The sequence below is a fragment of the Macaca mulatta genome, chromosome 2, assembly GCF_049350105.2.
Source record: "Macaca mulatta isolate MMU2019108-1 chromosome 2, T2T-MMU8v2.0, whole genome shotgun sequence".
Taxonomy (NCBI): Eukaryota; Metazoa; Chordata; class Mammalia; order Primates; family Cercopithecidae; genus Macaca; species Macaca mulatta.
This window is the reverse complement of record NC_133407.1, coordinates 96,002,353-96,019,601: the sequence shown is the minus strand read 5'-3', so window position 1 is coordinate 96,019,601 and position 17,249 is coordinate 96,002,353. Positions and strand designations below refer to the sequence as shown.

The window sequence follows — 17,249 nt, the reverse complement described above, 5'->3', positions numbered from 1 at the left end:
ATGTCCGGCTAATTTTTGTATTTTTAGTAGAGACGGGGTTTCACCATGTTGGCCGGGCTGGTATCGAACTCCTGACCTCAGGTGATCCGACGGCCTCGGCCTCCCAAAGTGCTGGGATTACAGGGGTGAGCCATCCCACCCAATAGGCTTGGACTTTGTTAAAGGCATACAGAATAACACGAAGTGGTTAGAAATACAGAAAAAAAAAAGAGTAGTAATTTAGGAAAACTTGGCTTGCGACGTTGGTTCCTCTAGGAACCATCCCTGCAACTCTGGCCAAGTCCTGTCCCCTCTGACCTGAGGCAAAGTGAAACAGTGATGACATCTACCTCTAGCAGTGCTGTGACAATTAAATGCGATCTTAGGGAAAGCGCCTGGTATGTGCCGTTACTCAAAAAAAATGTCAGTTGTCCCTCTTCGCTCTGGCCTCATCCTCCTCATCTGCAAATGCGGGGAGTCCGGGCCACTCTCGCAGGTCGCTCCGGGAGCCGACTGAGCGGTGGGAGGGGAAGCGGTGGTGGAGAAGTGCGCCAGCCACTCGTACCGGCACCGTGGCCGGTTCGGCGGCCTCTCAGCCGCGCGGGGACGCTCTAGACTGCTCCTCGCGCTCTATGGTGTTTCCTTCGCCCCGGAAGTAGTTGCGCAGCTGGGGTGGGTAAGGTCAGGCCATGGTGGGGCAGAGGTTGGGAAGATGGCGTGGCGAGGCTGGGCGCAGAGAGGCTGGGGCTGTGGCCAGGCATGGGCTGTGTTGGTGGACGGCCGCAGCTGCGAGGAGCTCACTGCGGCCCTAGCCCCGCAGCGGCTGCTCGGACGCAGGTAATGGCAGCTGCTCTGGTTTCGCTTCTTGGTCCCTGAGCTCTGGCAGTGTATTCTCAGGGGGCGGAGGCCGTCTGGGTCTCTCGTGCTGCCCCCAGCTCACCCCCTTCACCTTACTTGCCCCTTCTCTCTCCTCTCTCGCCTCCGTCCAGTCCTCGCTTCTCGCTCCCCTTGCCCATCCTAGCCTAGCCCTCCACGAGCCTGCGCTTTCTCCTTTCCCGTTGGGAAGGACGTGACTGGAAGGGGAACTAAGCTGAAGGTTCATGCGTGCCACACTTCATAATCCCGAGAGAAAACTGTTGAGCCAGTTTCTAAGTGAAGCAGTTAGTACAGCTGGTAGAATGGCGGGTTTTATTCTTTTTCCATCTAATTTTAAGGGTTATGTTCCATTACAACCAGTCGCCGCCTTTAGCTTGTAGTGAGCTGAGGGAGGACGAAGTCTGAGGGAGGGTATCACTTTGTGTCTGGCAAAGTCGTAGGAGAGGCTTTACTGTTGAATTGAGACAGTGGAAGATTTGGTATCCGGTTGATTCGGAAAGAAAACTACCGAACCTTCCGAGTAGAAGTGTGAAGTGTATGGTCTATCAGTATTGCTGATTTTTGCATCACGGTAATTCATGTCTAATATGAGAGAGAAGAGAGAAATTCCTCACCTGTTTAAGAATCTGGTGTGCATTTGGCTTTGAAAATTTTCCTCCTCTTTTGTTCAAAACTTCACTCCTCCCAATTTCTGACTTGGTTAGATGGGTGCCTCGAATCCACCTGATTGCTGGTAATAAGAAACATTGTTTATCAACACGTGGGATAGTCAATGATAAATAATCGAGGCTCTAATGTGGCGGACAAGGATCACCTGGAGAGTTTGTATGGTGTTTTTATGTCCCAGGCCTCACCCCAGTCCTATCAAATCACAATCAGGAGGGGGTGGGTGGAGTGGAAGAACCTGTATGTCCCACAAGCATTAAAGGTGAGTTTTATCAGGGACTTGTGAAAACCTTACATACATTGTATCTTCATACACTGTAACATGGATCTGTCAGGCACTAATCTTGAACTCTTGGGGAGATGGAAAGTGAGGACAGGTGGAGGTGGTAATCCCGTTTCAGATTGCATAGTTTAAGGGGGGAAGAAACGATTAATATTGGCCGGGCGTGGTGGACTCACTCGCCTGTATTCCTAGCACTTTGGGAGGCTGAGGCAGATGGATCGCCTGGAGTCAGGAGTTCAAGACTAGCCTGGCCAACATTGCAAAACCCTGTCTCTACTAAAAATACAAGAAACTAGCGGGGCATGGTGGCGGGCGCCTGTAATCCCAGCTACTCTGGAGGCTGAGGCAGGAGAATGGCTTGAACCCGGGAGGTGGAGGTTGCAGTGAGCCGAGATCATGCCATTGCACTCCAGCTTGAACAACAGAGTGAGACTCCATCTAAAATAAATACGTGTATTAGGAAGCAACAGGAAGTGTGTGAAACATTTAAGATTTATGTGCACATCACCGTGCTGGTTTTAGGAAGGGGAAGCAAAGGAAAACTAATGAGCCTCTAGTAAAAACTGAGCACGAAGACCATTTGAAACAGTGAAGAAGAAACACATGAAATGTTGAAGATTAGTATTTAATGCCTGAAAAGCTTGCTATTTGTATAGAAAGTTTGAAAATGACATTTTCGTGGTTGCATAAAAAATATACATGAGAGTGTAGGCCTGAAATAGAGCATTTGCCTCTGGAAATAAGTTCTTAAAGTTAACAGCGTATCAGTTACCTTGTATATAACCTTTATTAGCTGTATGTTGAGTTCTTACGGTTCTGAAATTAGCGTGCAGAAGAATGACCCAATCCATGTCATTTGATGTATTAATAATAGGCCGGAAGTGGGGCCAGGAATTTGCATTTTACAAGCACTCTAGGTGGAGATACTAGGGTCTGAAAACTACTGCAGGCCCAAGGCGGCCCACCAGCCAAGAATGGTTTATATTTTTAAAGGATTGTAAAACAAAAATAGTAGTATGTGACAGATTTCAGTAGTCCACAAAGACCAAAATACCTTCTATCTGGCCTTTCACACGAAAGGGAAAAAAAAATCTCATTTGGGCTCTTTGTAAACTTTACTGTTACCAAGGTTTGAGGCTTGAAAGTGGAAACCTGCTTAATTTGCCAATTGTATGAAACTATCCAAAGGAAGAAAGTAGTTGAATTGTAATACTTAACATTTTATATTTTTAAAAAGCTTGCCATTTGGATGGAAAGTTTATATTGAGATATAGTGTCTCCCTTTCTCTCTCTCTCTCTCTCTCTCTGTGTGTGTGTGTGTGTGTATATATATATATATATATATATATATATTTTTTTTTTTTTTTTAATTTTTAAAGGCAGACTCTTGCTCTGTTGCCCAGGCTGGAGTGCAGTGGCACGATCTCAGCTCACTGCAACTTCTGCCTCCCAGGTTCAAGCGATTCTCCTGCCTCAGCTTCCCAAGTAGCTGGGATTACAGGCATGCACCACCATGATGCCTGGCTAAGTTTTGTGCTTTTTGTAGATGGGGTTTTGCTATGTTGGCCAGGCTGGTCTCGAACTCCTGGTCTCAAGTGATCTGCCTGCCTCGGCCTCCCAAAGTGTTGGGATTACAGGCTTCCGTCACCGTGCCTAGCCTCAAAATATCTTTAAGTAAGATACTTGACATATTAGTCAATCGTGTATGTTGTATTTTGTTTTAACTGATCATCTATTAACTCAAGATGGGGTCAAGAAAATAATTTTGGTATGCCAGAGTTTATGTAGAATCCAGCCTCCCACCCAATATCTTTTGTATTTTTAAGAGGTGAGTTCTGTCACCTAGGCTGAAGTGCATTGGCACTATCATAGCTCACTGCATCCCCAGACTGCTGGGTTCAAGGGATCCCCCCCATCAGCCTCCCTCGTAGCAAGTACTACGGGTACGCACTACCATGCCTCGGGCTCTATTTTGTTTTAAGTAGAATGAATCTAATCAGTTGTGTATGCTTAGACACATTTTGTCTCCATTTAAACATTAGGCCATTTCTACTTAATTTGTTCATACAAATCTTAAGTAACATAAGCATTAGCGCTGACCTGTATATTTAAGTTATATCATCTTTACCCTTGCACTCTTAAAAACAATGCACAGGCCGGGCACGGTGGCTCACACCTATAATCCCAGCACTTTGGGAGGCTGAGGCGGATGAATCACCTGAGGTCAAGACTGCTAGACCAACCCGGCCAACATGGTGAAACCCCGTCTCTACTAAAAATACAAAAATTAGCCAGGCATGGTGGCAGGCGCCTGTAATCCCAGCTACTCGGTGGGGCCGAGGCAGGAGAATCGCTTGAACCCAGGAGACGGAGGTTGCAGTGAGCTGAGATCGCGCCCTGTCTCAAAAAACCCAAAAAACAAAACAACCAAAACATTTATGAGACTGTGTTATCACTCACCATTAGGTCAACAAATATATTGGTATAACTTTTTCTACTTAAAAGTTATAGGATTGTATTTTTTAAAAAAAATCTGAACTGGCTGGGTGTGGTGGCCCATGCCTGTAATCCCAGCACTTTGGGAGGCCGAGGTGGGCGGGTCACCTGAGGTCAGGGGTTCAAGACCAGCCTGGCCAATGTGGTGAAACCCCCTCTCTACTAAAAACACAAAAATTAGCCTGGGCGTGGTGGCGGGCGCCTGTAATCCCAGCTACTTAGGAGGTGGAGGAAGGAGAATCGCTTGAACCCAGGAAGCGGAGGATGCAGTGAGTCGAGATCACGCCATTGTACTCCAACCTGGCAACAGGAGCAAAACTCTGTCTTAAAAACAGAAAGAAACAACAAAAAAAACTGAACCATAACTGTGTGGCTGGTGGCAACTTAGGTATTCATGACATCCTCCCACTTTGAACACATTTGATTGCTTCCACAAATCACCAGCTACTGGCAGAAGGACCAAAGCAGCAGGGTCAAGGCAGGCCTGCCTTCGTGAGTTGGTATATGCCTCAAGGGACCCTCTTTCCCATTCCCATCCATTTTATTGCAGCACTTCACTTTGTTTTCCAACTTATTCTGGTAGGTAATTTATTTTTCCAATCTTACATACCCATCCGATTGGGAAGAGGTGAATAACCTAAACCTGTGAATAAGATCGCAGACATTTGCAATTAGAGATATTATGCTTTTCCTTGTTTCACACTTTAAGAAATTTAAGGCCGGGTGCAGTGGCTCACGCCTGTAATCCTTTGGCAGCACTTTGGGCGACACATTGGGAGGCCGAGGCAGGCAGATCACCTGATGTCAGGAGTTTGAGACTAGCCTGGCCAATATGGCGAAACCTCATCTCTACTAAAAATACAAAAAAAAAAAAAAAAAAGAAAGAAAAAGCCGGTCCTGATGGCAGCCATCTGTAATCCCAGCTACTTGGGAGGCTGAGGCAGGAGAATCACTTGAATTCGAGAGGCAGAGGTTGCAGTGAGTTGTGATAGTGCCACTGCACTCCAGCCTGGGTGACAGAGTGAGGACCAACCCCCCCGCCCTGCATAAAAAAGGAAATTTAAAATGAAAGCTCACCAAAAAGAAAATGTACCTTATATAATATGTAATAAACATACTATATCTAAAAGCATCCTTATGCCAATAGAAAACCAAACTCGAACTGACCTAAATTATTAGGGGAATTTATTGGTTTATGCAGGTCAAAAATGTAGAGGTAGGACTGGCTTCTAGTGAGTTAAGTCCAGTGTCTCAAATTGTCACCAGACACGATTTTCTCCATGGCTTGTCTCTGCTTCCTAAATGTTGGCTTTGTTCTCTCAGCATGCTGTCTCCTTGTGGTTATAAGATGGCTGCCAGCAGCTCTTGGGGCTCTACATTTTTAGGTGCAAATCTAGTAGAAAAAAAGTTGTCTTCTCTGTTACCACAAACAAAATCTTGAAATTGAATTTCATTGGACCAGATTGGCCTAACTTGGGACAGGTGCCCATGCTTGAATCCCTTGAAGTTGCCAGGGAATGGGATGTGAAAGTTGGCTTAAGTCAATCGTGGGCTTGGTGTATCTAATCAAACGAAGTGGCTGGAAATTCTAGGGTATGGTTTGGAAAGGGAGAAGGCATAGGTGCTGGGAGCCAGTCCTAGTGAAGCATTTGTATTGGAATTCTTTGTTTTATTACCTACATAGGATTAATCTGTGGGACAACAAACCATTCTAATTTAAGTACAAGTATTGTTGGAAGAGTGAGGAATCGGGTTCTAGCTCCTTGCTATTCCAAGTGGTTCATGAACTAGCAGTTTGGGCATCATCTAGGACAGGGATTTGGTAAACTTAGTTTGTAAAAGGTCGGATAGAAAATATGACCGCATGTGGTCTTTGTCACATATTCTTCTGCTTTCCTTTTAAACAACCCTTTAAACATGTAAAAACCATTTTTAGTTGGAGGCTCAAATCCACTCTATAGGCCATAGTTTGACAACCCCTAATTTAGGTGCTTGTTTAGATATGCAAAATTTCAGACTGACCTTGCCCCAGACCTACTAAATTAGAATGTTTTTAATGAGACTTCCAGGTGATCTGTATGTAGACTAAAGTTTCCCCAAACCTGTGGTATGAATAGATCTCGACTCTGGCGGCACATGAGAATCACCCGGGGAGGTCTTACAACTACTGAGGCCTTGGACCCAGTCCTAGAGATTCTAATTTAATTGATATGAGATAGAACCATGGTGTAGGACTTTTAAGAGCTCACCTGGCAGTTCTAATGTATAGCCAGAATTGAGAATTACTGCTCTAGACTAGGAAGCATGACTGCCTCTGCCACATCTAGTGTGGTAGTTAAAAAACTACGGCCACAATATTTTGTAGGTCTTCTCATCCAAAATTGGAGTCAGCTTCCCCATTCCTTGGAGCTGGGTTGGACTTGTGGCTTTGTTTGACTGGTAGCATGTGGTGGAAGTAATATTGTGCAAGGTCCAGAGGCAGCCTCAGAAGACCTTGCAGCTTTTGCCTTTGCCCACTTGGAACACTCCCTTTGTCATGGTAGAAGCCCCCGCTAGACTACTGAACACCAAGGACTGGGTGGAGAAAGAGCCAGCAGACAACCAGCACTAAGGCTCCAGGTACGAGTGAGGCCATCTTAGACTCTCCAGCTCTGATTAAGCAGTCAAGAGTACTGGCTGCATTGAGTGATCCAGGTGAGACCAGTGGAATCGGTCCCCAGTTGGGGGCAGCTAACCTAGAGAATCATGAGAAATAATAAATTACAGTTTTAGGCCAGGCATGGTGGCTCATGCCTATAACCCTAGCACTTTGGGAGGCCAAGATGGGAGGATCACTTGAAGCCAGGAGTTCCAGACCAGCCTGGTCATCATAGCAAGAACCCATCTCTTTAAAAACAAGAAAAAGTAGGCTGAGTGTGGTGACTCACATCTGTAATCCCAGAACTTTGGGAGGCCGAGGCAGATGGATCACTTGAGCTTAGGAGTTTGAGACGAGCCTGACCAATATGGTGAAACCCCATCCCTACTAAAAATACAAAAATTAGCCAGATGTGGTGGCATATACCTGTAGTCCCAGCTACTCGGGAGGCTAAGGCAGGAGAATTGCTTGTACCTGGGAGGTGGAGGTTGCAGTGAGCCGAGAGCATGCCACTGCACTCCAGCCTGGGTGACACTGTCTCAAAAAAAAAAAAAAGTAATAAATTATGGTTTTAAGCCAGTGCATTTTAGAGTGGTTTGTTAAGAAGTGGTTTGTTAAGACCTTAATTTAAAAATGCTTTATTACTAAAAAATTCTAATGATAATCTGAGCCTTCAGTGAGCCGTAATCTTTTTGCTGGTGGAGGGTCTTGCCTCTGTTGATGGCTGCGGACTGATCAGAGTGGTGGTTACTGAAGTTTGGAGTAGTGGTGGCAATTTCTTAAAATAAGACAACATGAAGTTTGCCATGTTAATTGACTCCTCCTTTCACAAAAGATTTCTCAGTAGCATGTGATGCTGTCTGATAGCATTTTATCCACAGTAGAACTTCTTTCAAAGTAGGAGTAAATCCTCTCAAACCGTGCTACTGCTTTATCAACTTGGTTTATGTAATAATCTAAATCCTTTGTTGTCCTTTCAACAGTGTTCACGGCATCTTCAACAGGAGTAGATTCTATCTCAAGAAACCACTTTCTTTGTTCATCCATAAGAAGCAACTTCTCATCTGTTCAAGTTTGATCATGAGATTGTAGCAATTCAGTCACATCTTCAGGCTCCACTTCTAATTCTAGTTCTCTTGCTATTTCTTTTTTTTTTTTGAGACAGAGTCTCACTCTGTCGCCCAGGCTGCAGTGCAGTGGCCGGATCTCGGCTCACTGCAAGCTCCGCCTCCCAGGTTTACGCCATTCTCCTGCCTCAGCCTCCCGAGTAGCTGGGACTACAGGCACCCGCCACCTCGCCCGGCTAGTGTTTTTTGTATTTTTTAGTAGAGACGGGGTTTCACCATGTTAGCCAGGATGATCTCGATCTCCTGACCTCGTGATCTGCCCGCCTGGGCCTCCCAAAGTGCTGGGATTACAGGCTTGAGCCACTGTGCCCGGCCAATTTCTTTTTTTTTGAGATGGAGTTTCACTCCTGTCGCCCAGGCTGGAGTGCAGTGGTGCAATCTTGGTTCATTGCAACCTCTGCCTCCCTGGTTCAGGCGATTCTCTTGCCTCAGCCAAGATGTTCATCGGCAAGAATGTTCCTGATGACATCCAGAATGGTAGATCCTTTCCAGAACCTTTTCAGTTTATCTTGCCCAGATCCATCAGAAGAATCACTCTGTGGCTCTTGTCTTACAAAATGCATTTCTCTTTCTTTCTTTCTTTCTTTTTTTTTTTTTTTTTTACAAAATGTATTTCAGGGCGGGGGGGAAAAAACAAACTGTATTTCTTAAATCTTAAATAATATGACTTGAAAGTTGAAATTACTCCTTGATGTGTGTGGATGCAGAATGGATGTTGTGTTAGCAGGCAGGAAAACAACATTCATCTTCTTGTACCTGTGCATCTGAGCTCTTGGGTGACCAGACACACTGTCAATGAACAGTAATATTTTGAAAGGAATTTTTTTTCTCAGCATGTGGCCTCAACATTGGGCTTAAAATATTTGGTAAACCGTTTGGGCACGGTGGCTCGCTCCTGTAATCCCAGCACTTTGGGAGGCCAAGGTGGGTGGATCGCCTGAGGTCAGGAGTTCAAGACCAGCCTGGCCAACATGGTGAAACCCCGTCTCTACTAAAAACACAAAAATTAGCTGGACGTGGTGGCAGATGCCTGTAATCCCAGCTGCTCGGAGGGTTGAGGCAGGAGAATCACTTGAACCTGGGAGGTGGAGGTTTTAGTGAGCTGAGATTACGCCACTGCACTTCCGGCCTGGGTGACAGAGTGAGACTCCATCTCAAAAAGTAAAAATAGACAAAAAGTATTCCATAAACCATGCTGTAAACAGGTGTGCTGTAATCTAGGTTTTGTTGTTCGACTAATAGAGCATGGGCAGAGTAGTTTACTATCATTCTTAAGGGTTCTAGGATTCTCAGAATGGTAAATGAGCATTGGCTTCAACTTAGTCACCAATGGCATTAGTGTCTAATGAAGTCAGCCTGTCCTTTGAAGCTTTGAAGCCAGGCATTGCCTCTTCTCTATAGCTATGAAAGTCTTAGATGGCATCTTCTTCCAATAGATGGATGTTCTGTCTACTTTGCAAATCTGTTTAGTATAGCCACCTTCATCTTAGGATCTTCTTGATAAGTTGCTGTGGTTTCTACATTAGCACTTGCTGCTTCAAGTTGCTCTTGTATGTTATAGAGACAGCTTCTTTCCTTAAACCTCATGAACCAACCTCTGCTAGCTTCAGACTTTTCCTGCAGCTTCCTCAATTCTCTCAGCCTTCATAGAATTGAGAGAGTTAGTCGTGCTCTGGGTTGGCTGTGGCTTAAGGGAATGTTGTGGCTGATTTGATCTTCTATTCAGACCACTGTAATTTTCTCCATGTTGGCAAAAAGGCTGTTTTGCTTTCTTACTGTTTATCTTTTTGTGTGTAGGGCGGGGAGGTGGGGGTAGATGGAGTCTTGCTCTGTCACCCAGGCTGGAGTACAGTGGCACAGTCTCGGCTCACTGCAGCCCCCACCTCCCACGTTCAAGCGATTCTCCTGCCTCAGCCTCTGCAGTAGCTGGGATTACAGGTGCCCGCCGTCACACCCGGCTAATTTTTGTATTTTTAGTAGAGATGGGGTGTCACATTGTTGTCCAGTCTGGTCTTGAACTCCTGACCTCAGGTGATCCGCCCGTCTCTGCCTTCCAAAGTTCTAGGATTACAAGTGTGAGCCACCACACCCGACCTACTATTTTTCTTTTCTCAGGAGTAGCACTTAAAATTTTCTTCAGTAGTTTTGCTGTTGTTGTTGAGACAGAGTCCAGTTCTGTCACCCAGGTTGGAGTGCAGTAGTGCATTTGTAGCTCACTGCAACCTTGACCTCCTGAGCTGAAGCAATCTTCCCACCTCAACCTCCCAAGTAGCTAGTACTATAGGTGCAAGCCACCACACTTGGCTAATTTTTAAATTTTTTGTAGAGACAGGCTCTCACTATGGTGCCTAGGTTGGTTTCAAACTCCTGAACTCAAGTGATCTTCCTGCCTCAGCTTCCCAAAGTGCTGGGGTTACAGCTATGAGCCACCATGCCTGGCAAGAATTGTTTCTTTGTATTTACAAGTTGGCTATTTGTGCCAGAGTCTTAGCTTTTGGCCCATCTCAGCTTTTGACATGACTTCTTCACTAAGCTTAATTATTTCTTGTTGGCCGGGTGTGGTGGCTCGCGCCTGTAATCCCAGCACTTTGGGAGGCTGAGGCGGGCGGATCACCTGAGGTCAGGAGTTCAAGACCAGCCTGGTCAACATGGCAAAACCCCGTCTCTACTAAAAATACAAAAATTAGCTGGATGTGGTGGTGGGTGCTTGTAATTCCAGCTACTTGGGAGACTGAGGTAGGAGAATTGCTTGAACCCGGGAGGCGGAGGTTGCAGTGAGCCGAGATCATGCCACTGCACTCCAGCCTGGGTGATAGGCGAAACTCCATCTCAAAAAAAAAAAAAAAAGATTTCTGGTGATTTCAAGCGAGAGACATGGGACTGTTCCTTTCACTTGAACACTTAGCGGTGACTATAGGGTTATTAATTGACCCAATTTCAATATTGTTGTGTTCCAAGGAATGGGGAGATCCAAGGAGAGGGAAAGATGGGCAATGGCTGGTTTGTAGAGCAGTCAGAACCTATGCAGCATTATTAAGTTCAGTGTTTCATATGGTCATGAAAAACAATTTCAGTGGTAACATCAAAGGTCACTGATCACAAATCACCGTAACAGAGAAGAAAAAATTAAAGTGTTGGGAGAATTACCAAAATGTGACACAGAGCCCCCAAGTGAGCACATGGTGTTGGAAAAATGGTGCCAAAAGACAAGCGAGATGTATGGTTGCCACAGACCTTCAATTTTTGTAACACACTTGAGATATCTGTGAAATACAGTAAATCGAGGTATGCCTGTGTGTGATGTATTCAGTATGTGTATACTGCATCTGATAACTTAACCCTGGGGCCAGCTTGTGTAATGTACTCTTAGTGTCCTCAGCTTGACACACATTTCTGGTGAGATCCTCGAGGTAAATATTTTAGGCAAAAAGATCTGACTTTGCTTCAAGTCCAGATTCCCAACCTAGTGTGTTTATGTTCCTTTTAAAACTTGTGCTTCAAAATTTTAAGTGAATTGGTGACAGAAATAATTTTTTATTAGATTTATTTGTGTAGTATTCAGCTGTTGGAAATACAGAGGATTCTTATTCTCTGTATTTCTTGGTCCAGTACATGACCAATGCTAGGAACCAACATTACTGGGTTACAACTTGCCATCTTTAGTTAATTAATGAATTTATTTATTTTTTGAGGCAGAGTCTTGCTGTGTTGCCCAGGAGCTCTGTCAAACTGGAGTGCAGTGGCGCGATCTCGGCTCACTGCAACCTCCGCCTCCCAGGTTCTAGAGATTCCCCTGCCTCAGCTTGGATTACAGGCGTGCACCACCACACCCAGCTAAGTTTTATATTTTTAGTAGAGGTGGAGTTTCACCATGTTGGCCAGGCTGGTCTCAAACTCCTGATCTCAGGTGATCCTCCCGCCTCAGCCTCCCAAAGTGCTGGGATTACAGGGATTACAGGTGTGAGCTACCATGCCTGGCTGTTAACTTGTCCTGTTTATGGTAAATATATTCCTATTACTTTATGATATACCTTTGTTTTGCCCCAAAATGACATTACTTGTTTTGATTAATTAATTGCAACTTTACTTACAAGACCTATCTCCAAGTAACTTTGGGATCTTTAATAAAAAATCAAATCTGGTTGCAGAAGGTTAACATCTGCCACTTTAAAAATTATACCAGGAATACATTTGGAAGTAAATAAACTGGTGGTGGTTTAAATAAGAGGGAGAGTTATTTACGAAATATAGGATGATGGGAGGTAAGTGGGTAGTGTCTTTGCTCAGTGGCTCAAAAATGTCAATGGTTAGTGTCTGAATCTCTTGGCCTTTGTCTTGGCATTTGAGATGACTGCTCCATCTCTAGGCATTATGTCCTTATTTAAGGCAGGAAGAAGGGGGTGTGCTTGACATCAGTGACGTGTCCATTTTTATCAGGTGAGCAAAACCTTTGCAAGAGGCTCCTGAAAAATTCTTATGTTTCATTTGGCCATAATTCTGTGTGATATGGTTACCACTAGCTATAGGGGAGGCTGGAAAAGTGAAGATATTTCCTATTACAGAAAAAGCAGGCAAAGGGAAAGGGTTGGAAATAGATTTGGGATTAGCTATTCAACAGAGTTTGCTAAAGGATATTCATTATAAGACTAGTAACAGGCTCTGAAGGGAGTTAAGAGCTATTTAGAGCAACAGTACCATTGGTTGAATAAGTTCATAACTTTCCAAGATAGATGAACTTATTCAAACCTTTTCTGCTTTTTCTGTAATAGGTTTCTTTGAAAGGAATATCACTTACTGAATTTAAAATCTCAAGTCAAATTGCTTTATCAACACTTACCTCACTATGTGATTTCTGAGTTGAATTGAGGAGTGGACTCTGTGTTGAAAAGAAAGGGCATTCTTAGGCAGGACATGGTGGCACACACCTGTAATCCCAGCACTTTGGGAGGCGGAGATGGGTGGATTACCTGAGGTCAGTAGTTCGAGACCAGCCTGGCCAACATAGTGAAACCTCGTCTCTACTAAATACAAAAAAATTAGCCAGGTGTGGTGGTGCATGCCTGTAATCCGAGCTACTTGGGAGGCTGAGACAGGAGAATCGCTTGTACCTGGGAAGTGGAGGTTGCAGTGAGCCGAGATCGCACCATTACACACCAGCCTGGGCAACAAGAGCGAAACTCCGTCTCAAAAAAAAAAAAAAAAAAAAATTAAAAAAAGGCATTCTAGGCAAGTAATAGTAGTAGCAGCAGTTACATTTGTTTCCAAAATGCTTATTAAGATACCTCCACCTGGATGTCCTATGAGCATCTTTAAAATACTTTATTGAGATGTAATTTACATATAGTAAAATGTATAAGTATTAAATGCACAGCCAGTGCATTCTGATAAATGTATACACCTGTGTGACTATCACCTAAATCAAGATAGATTGCCATCATCCCAGAAAGTTTCCTCTTGCTCCTTTCCTGTCAAGCCCCACTCATTCCAGCAATCGCTCATCTGATATTTGTCATTACAGGTCACTGTGTCTGTCAGCTTCTTAGCAATGGAAATCACAGAATCACATATTATGCACTCTTTTGTGTTTGACTTCTTTTGCCAAAAGTGTTTTTGGAGTTATCCATGATGTATTATTAGTTCTCCCCACCCCCCCTTTTTTTTTTTGGCCAAGTGTAGTACTCCATTATATGAATATACCACAGAATTTCTCCTGTTAATGGAAATTTAAGTTTCAGTTTTTAGCTAGAAGAATAAAGCTGCCATGACTGCAAGCATTTTAAGCAGTACCCCAGATGGAATTGTTCATCTCTTATCTCCCAGTTGCCTATTTTGGGGTTTCCAATTTTCCTTATCTTATTGAATAGTACTACCTTACTTTGAGTATAGTACCACCTTTGAGTGTAGTACCACCTTACTTTGAGTGTAGTACCACCTTTGAGTGTAGTACCACCTTACTTTGAGTATGGTACCATCTTACTTTGAGTTATTCAGAATAAAACTAAGTCATTTTTGGATCCCTTTTTTATTCTAACAATTATTTTGTTAGGGACTAGACTTGGTGGTAGAGATATAATGAATATAAAACTATAATCTAATGGAGGCATGGGCAGTAATGGAGATAAGTATTTAAAAACTGCTTTGGAACTCTAGAAGTGCAGAGGAGAGATGTACCCAGCCCGGGGCAGCTAGGGAAGACTTCCTGGAGGAAGAGATATATTAACTGAAATCTGAAGGGCCCAAAAAAGTTAAAGGGAAATGTATACCAAAATATGAGTAGCATTATCATAGGTAAGAGAGCAAAGCAGATCAGAGGAACTGCAAGAAAGTCAGTATAACAGGTATAGAGAGAATTTGAGGTGGTGGAGGGAGAAAGTGGCAAGAGAGAGGAAGGGGTCAGATTTAAGGGATGTGTGCTGAGTTTGATGGGGTGATGAAAAGTTATTGCAGGGAACGTTACATTTGTTCTTAATACAGTGTGAAGGATGCACTTGAAGTGGGGCAGTACTGGAAGCAAGGAGATCTGCTAGGAAATTGTGGCGTATTCCAGGCCAGAAGGGATGAACTAAGGAGTTGCATTAGAATTAGGAAGAGATTTTTGGCCTTCTAAAAGTTCATTTGAGAAACTATTGAATGTTGAGGAAAAGCAATGTGAGGTTAGAAGAACATGCAACAGGTTCAAGTGTTTGAAGTAAAGGAAACTGTTGCCATGATCCAGGCAGGAGATAAGGGACTAGACCAGGAATTTTAAAAGTATTTTTGGTAGAGTTGGCTTTTAATTGAATATGAATAAAGGAAAGATAACTCCAAAATGACATGTGTTTATATATATATATATATATATATATTTTTTTTTTTTTTTTTTTGAGACAGGGTCTTACTCTGTCACCCAGGCTGGAGTACAGTAATGTGATCTTGTCTCCCTGTAACCTCCACCTCCCAGATTCAAGCACTTCTTGTGCCTCAGCCTCTTGAGTAGTTGAGATTACAGGTGCACACCATCATGCCCAGCTAATTTTTGTATTCTTAGTAGAGATGGGGTTTCCCAGTGTTTGCCAGGCTGGTCTTGAACTCCTGACCTTAAGTGATTTGCCTGCCTTGGCCTCCCAGAATGCTGGGATTACAGGTGTGAGTCGCCGTGCCCAGCCTAGATTTTTTTTTTTTTTTTGAGATGAAGTCTTGCTTTGTCACCCAGGCTGGAGAGCAATGGTACAATCTCGGCTGCTGCAACCTCTGCCTCCCAGGTTCACACAATTCTTCTGCCCCAGCCTCCCAAGTAGCTAGGACTACAGGTGTGTGCCACTACACCTGGCTAACTTTTGTGTTTTTAGTAGAGATGAGGTTTCACCATATTAGCCAGGCTGGTCTCAAACTCCTGACCTCCTTATCCACCTGCCTCGACCTCCCAAAGTACTGGGATTACAGGCGTGAGCCACTGTGCCTGGCCCCCAGCGTAGATTTTTAACCTCAGTAACTGAGAGAACTCTGGTCCTACTGAAAGAGTATGTCAGAAAATGGAAGGGTTTATACAGGAGAATGAGTTAGTTCTATTTTGAGTATGTTGGTTTTAAAGTAATGGGGAGCATATCCAAGTAGCATTATTCAATATAGAGTTGGAAATACCAGAGTAGAAAGTTGAGGTTAGGACTAAAATAAATGTGAATCATTTACCTGCTTAGAAGTCATTGAGGCCACAAAAATTCAACCAAATAGCTTGTGTTAGGGGCTGGGATACAAAGACAAAAGACCTGCCTGAACTCTGCTTTTGAGGAGCTTTGAGGCTAGCAGAAGAGATAATATGTTATGATACTCCTCACTGAATATTATTCGTTGTATTTTATATATAATATCCTTCAACATACTATCCCTTCTAGAAGGGGTATTATAATATCCCTTACTCCTTTACATAATAATATGCATTATTATCCCTTATAATAATAAGGGATAGCCAGGCACGTGGTGGCTCATGCCTGTAATCCCAGCACTTCGGGAGGCCAATGCGGGTAGATCACCTGAGGTCAGGAGTTCGTGACCAGCCTGACCAACGTGGTGAAACCCCATCTCTACTAAAAATACAAAAATTAGCCAGGTGTGGTGGTGTGTGCCTATAATCCCAGCTACTAGGGAGGCTGAGGCAGGAGAATCCACTTGCATCTGGAGGCAGAGGTTGCAGTGAGCCAAGACTATGTCACTTTACTCCAGCCTGGGTGACAGAATAAGACTCTGTCTCAAAATAAGAAGAAGAAGGGATAATATGTTCAGGGTACAAACAGAAAGGGATCTTTGCTTTGTGACCTGCGAGAGTTACAGTTTTACAAAAGAAAAAGAAGACTGTTCGAAGAATTTATATGTGTTGAGTTTGAATGGGGTAGAGGAACTAGGGTAGAGGAAAAGGGGAAGATACCAGGAGTTAAAGATGAATTCGAAGAGTAGGAAATGCTGTTTAGAAGCTAGGATTAGGAGGCATCATCAGTAGTGTCAGATGTTTTGAGGAGGTCAAGCTGTAAAGACTCAAACAACAAATTTTTTTTACTGCTGGGGTAACAATTCACAAATAATTTGGTGGATGTCTCCAAAACAGTGAAATAAAGAAGGCGAGAGGTGGTAGGAGTGTATTAATTTATAATGGTCAATACTTATGAAATAAAATAATTATTTGAATTTGGAATGGCTTCAAGGACAATACGTTTAAATATTTGTTCCAGAAATTGACCAAACTTTAAACAAAAAAACCAGAAATCATTCTGATTGAAACTGACAACTGGTGGGGCGCCATGGCTCATGCCTGTAGTCCTGGCACCTTGGGAGGCCACAGCAGAAGGATTGCATGAGCCCAGGAGTTTGAGACTAGCTTGGGCAACATGGCAGAACCCTGACTCTACAAAATGTACAAAAATTAACAGTGTGGTAGCCCACACTTATAGTACCAGCTACTTGGGAGGCTGAGGCAGGAGGATCGGTTGAACCTGAGACGTGGAGGCTGCAGTGAACCATGATCGTACCACTGGGCAACAGAGGGAGGGAGTAATTGTACTCTAGCCTGAGTGACAGAAGGGGGGAGACCCTGTCTCAAAAAAAAAAGGAAAAGAAAAAGAAACGGACAATTTAGAGTTCTCTAGATTTTTACCAGTTCTTCAGATTCTTTCTGTGTGGAGGATGGATACAAATTATTTTGCTGACTGATATA

The 17,249-nt window shown here is 43.7% G+C and overlaps 1 protein-coding gene and 3 long non-coding RNA genes across 9 annotated transcripts in view; 3 read left to right on the top strand and 1 right to left on the bottom strand.

Annotated features, from left to right (window-relative positions):
• Window positions 1–653: 653 nt before the first annotated feature.
• The window catches only part of PARL (presenilin associated rhomboid like), a 53,869-nt gene continuing 37,273 nt past the window's right edge, over window positions 654–17,249 (top strand). For 4 of the 5 annotated variants that reach the window (XM_077990608.1, XM_077990607.1, XM_077990609.1 and 1 more), the window contains exon 1: window positions 658–816. In XM_077990608.1, the coding sequence (XP_077846734.1) occupies window positions 692–816 (125 nt within the window). In that variant the 5' untranslated portion in view covers window positions 658–691. 5 annotated transcript variants of the gene reach the window in all.
• LOC144339072 (uncharacterized) lies at window positions 681–7,501 on the bottom strand. The gene is made up of 2 exons (XR_013413728.1): window positions 7,101–7,501; window positions 681–1,992 (listed from the first exon to the last, which is right to left on the bottom strand). It is a non-coding gene; the product is annotated as an uncharacterized LOC144339072 (long non-coding RNA).
• LOC144339065 (uncharacterized) lies at window positions 8,633–13,291 on the top strand. 2 transcript variants are annotated; one of them, XR_013413721.1, is made up of 3 exons: window positions 8,633–8,901; window positions 10,004–10,417; window positions 11,948–13,282. It is a non-coding gene; the product is annotated as an uncharacterized LOC144339065 (long non-coding RNA). The 2 variants fall into 2 exon arrangements; XR_013413720.1 differs by having other exon boundaries at window positions 8,634–8,901; window positions 9,989–10,417; window positions 11,948–13,291.
• Window positions 14,908–17,159, top strand: LOC144339068 (uncharacterized). Its single transcript, XR_013413724.1, has 2 exons — window positions 14,908–15,472; window positions 16,045–17,159. It is a non-coding gene; the product is annotated as an uncharacterized LOC144339068 (long non-coding RNA).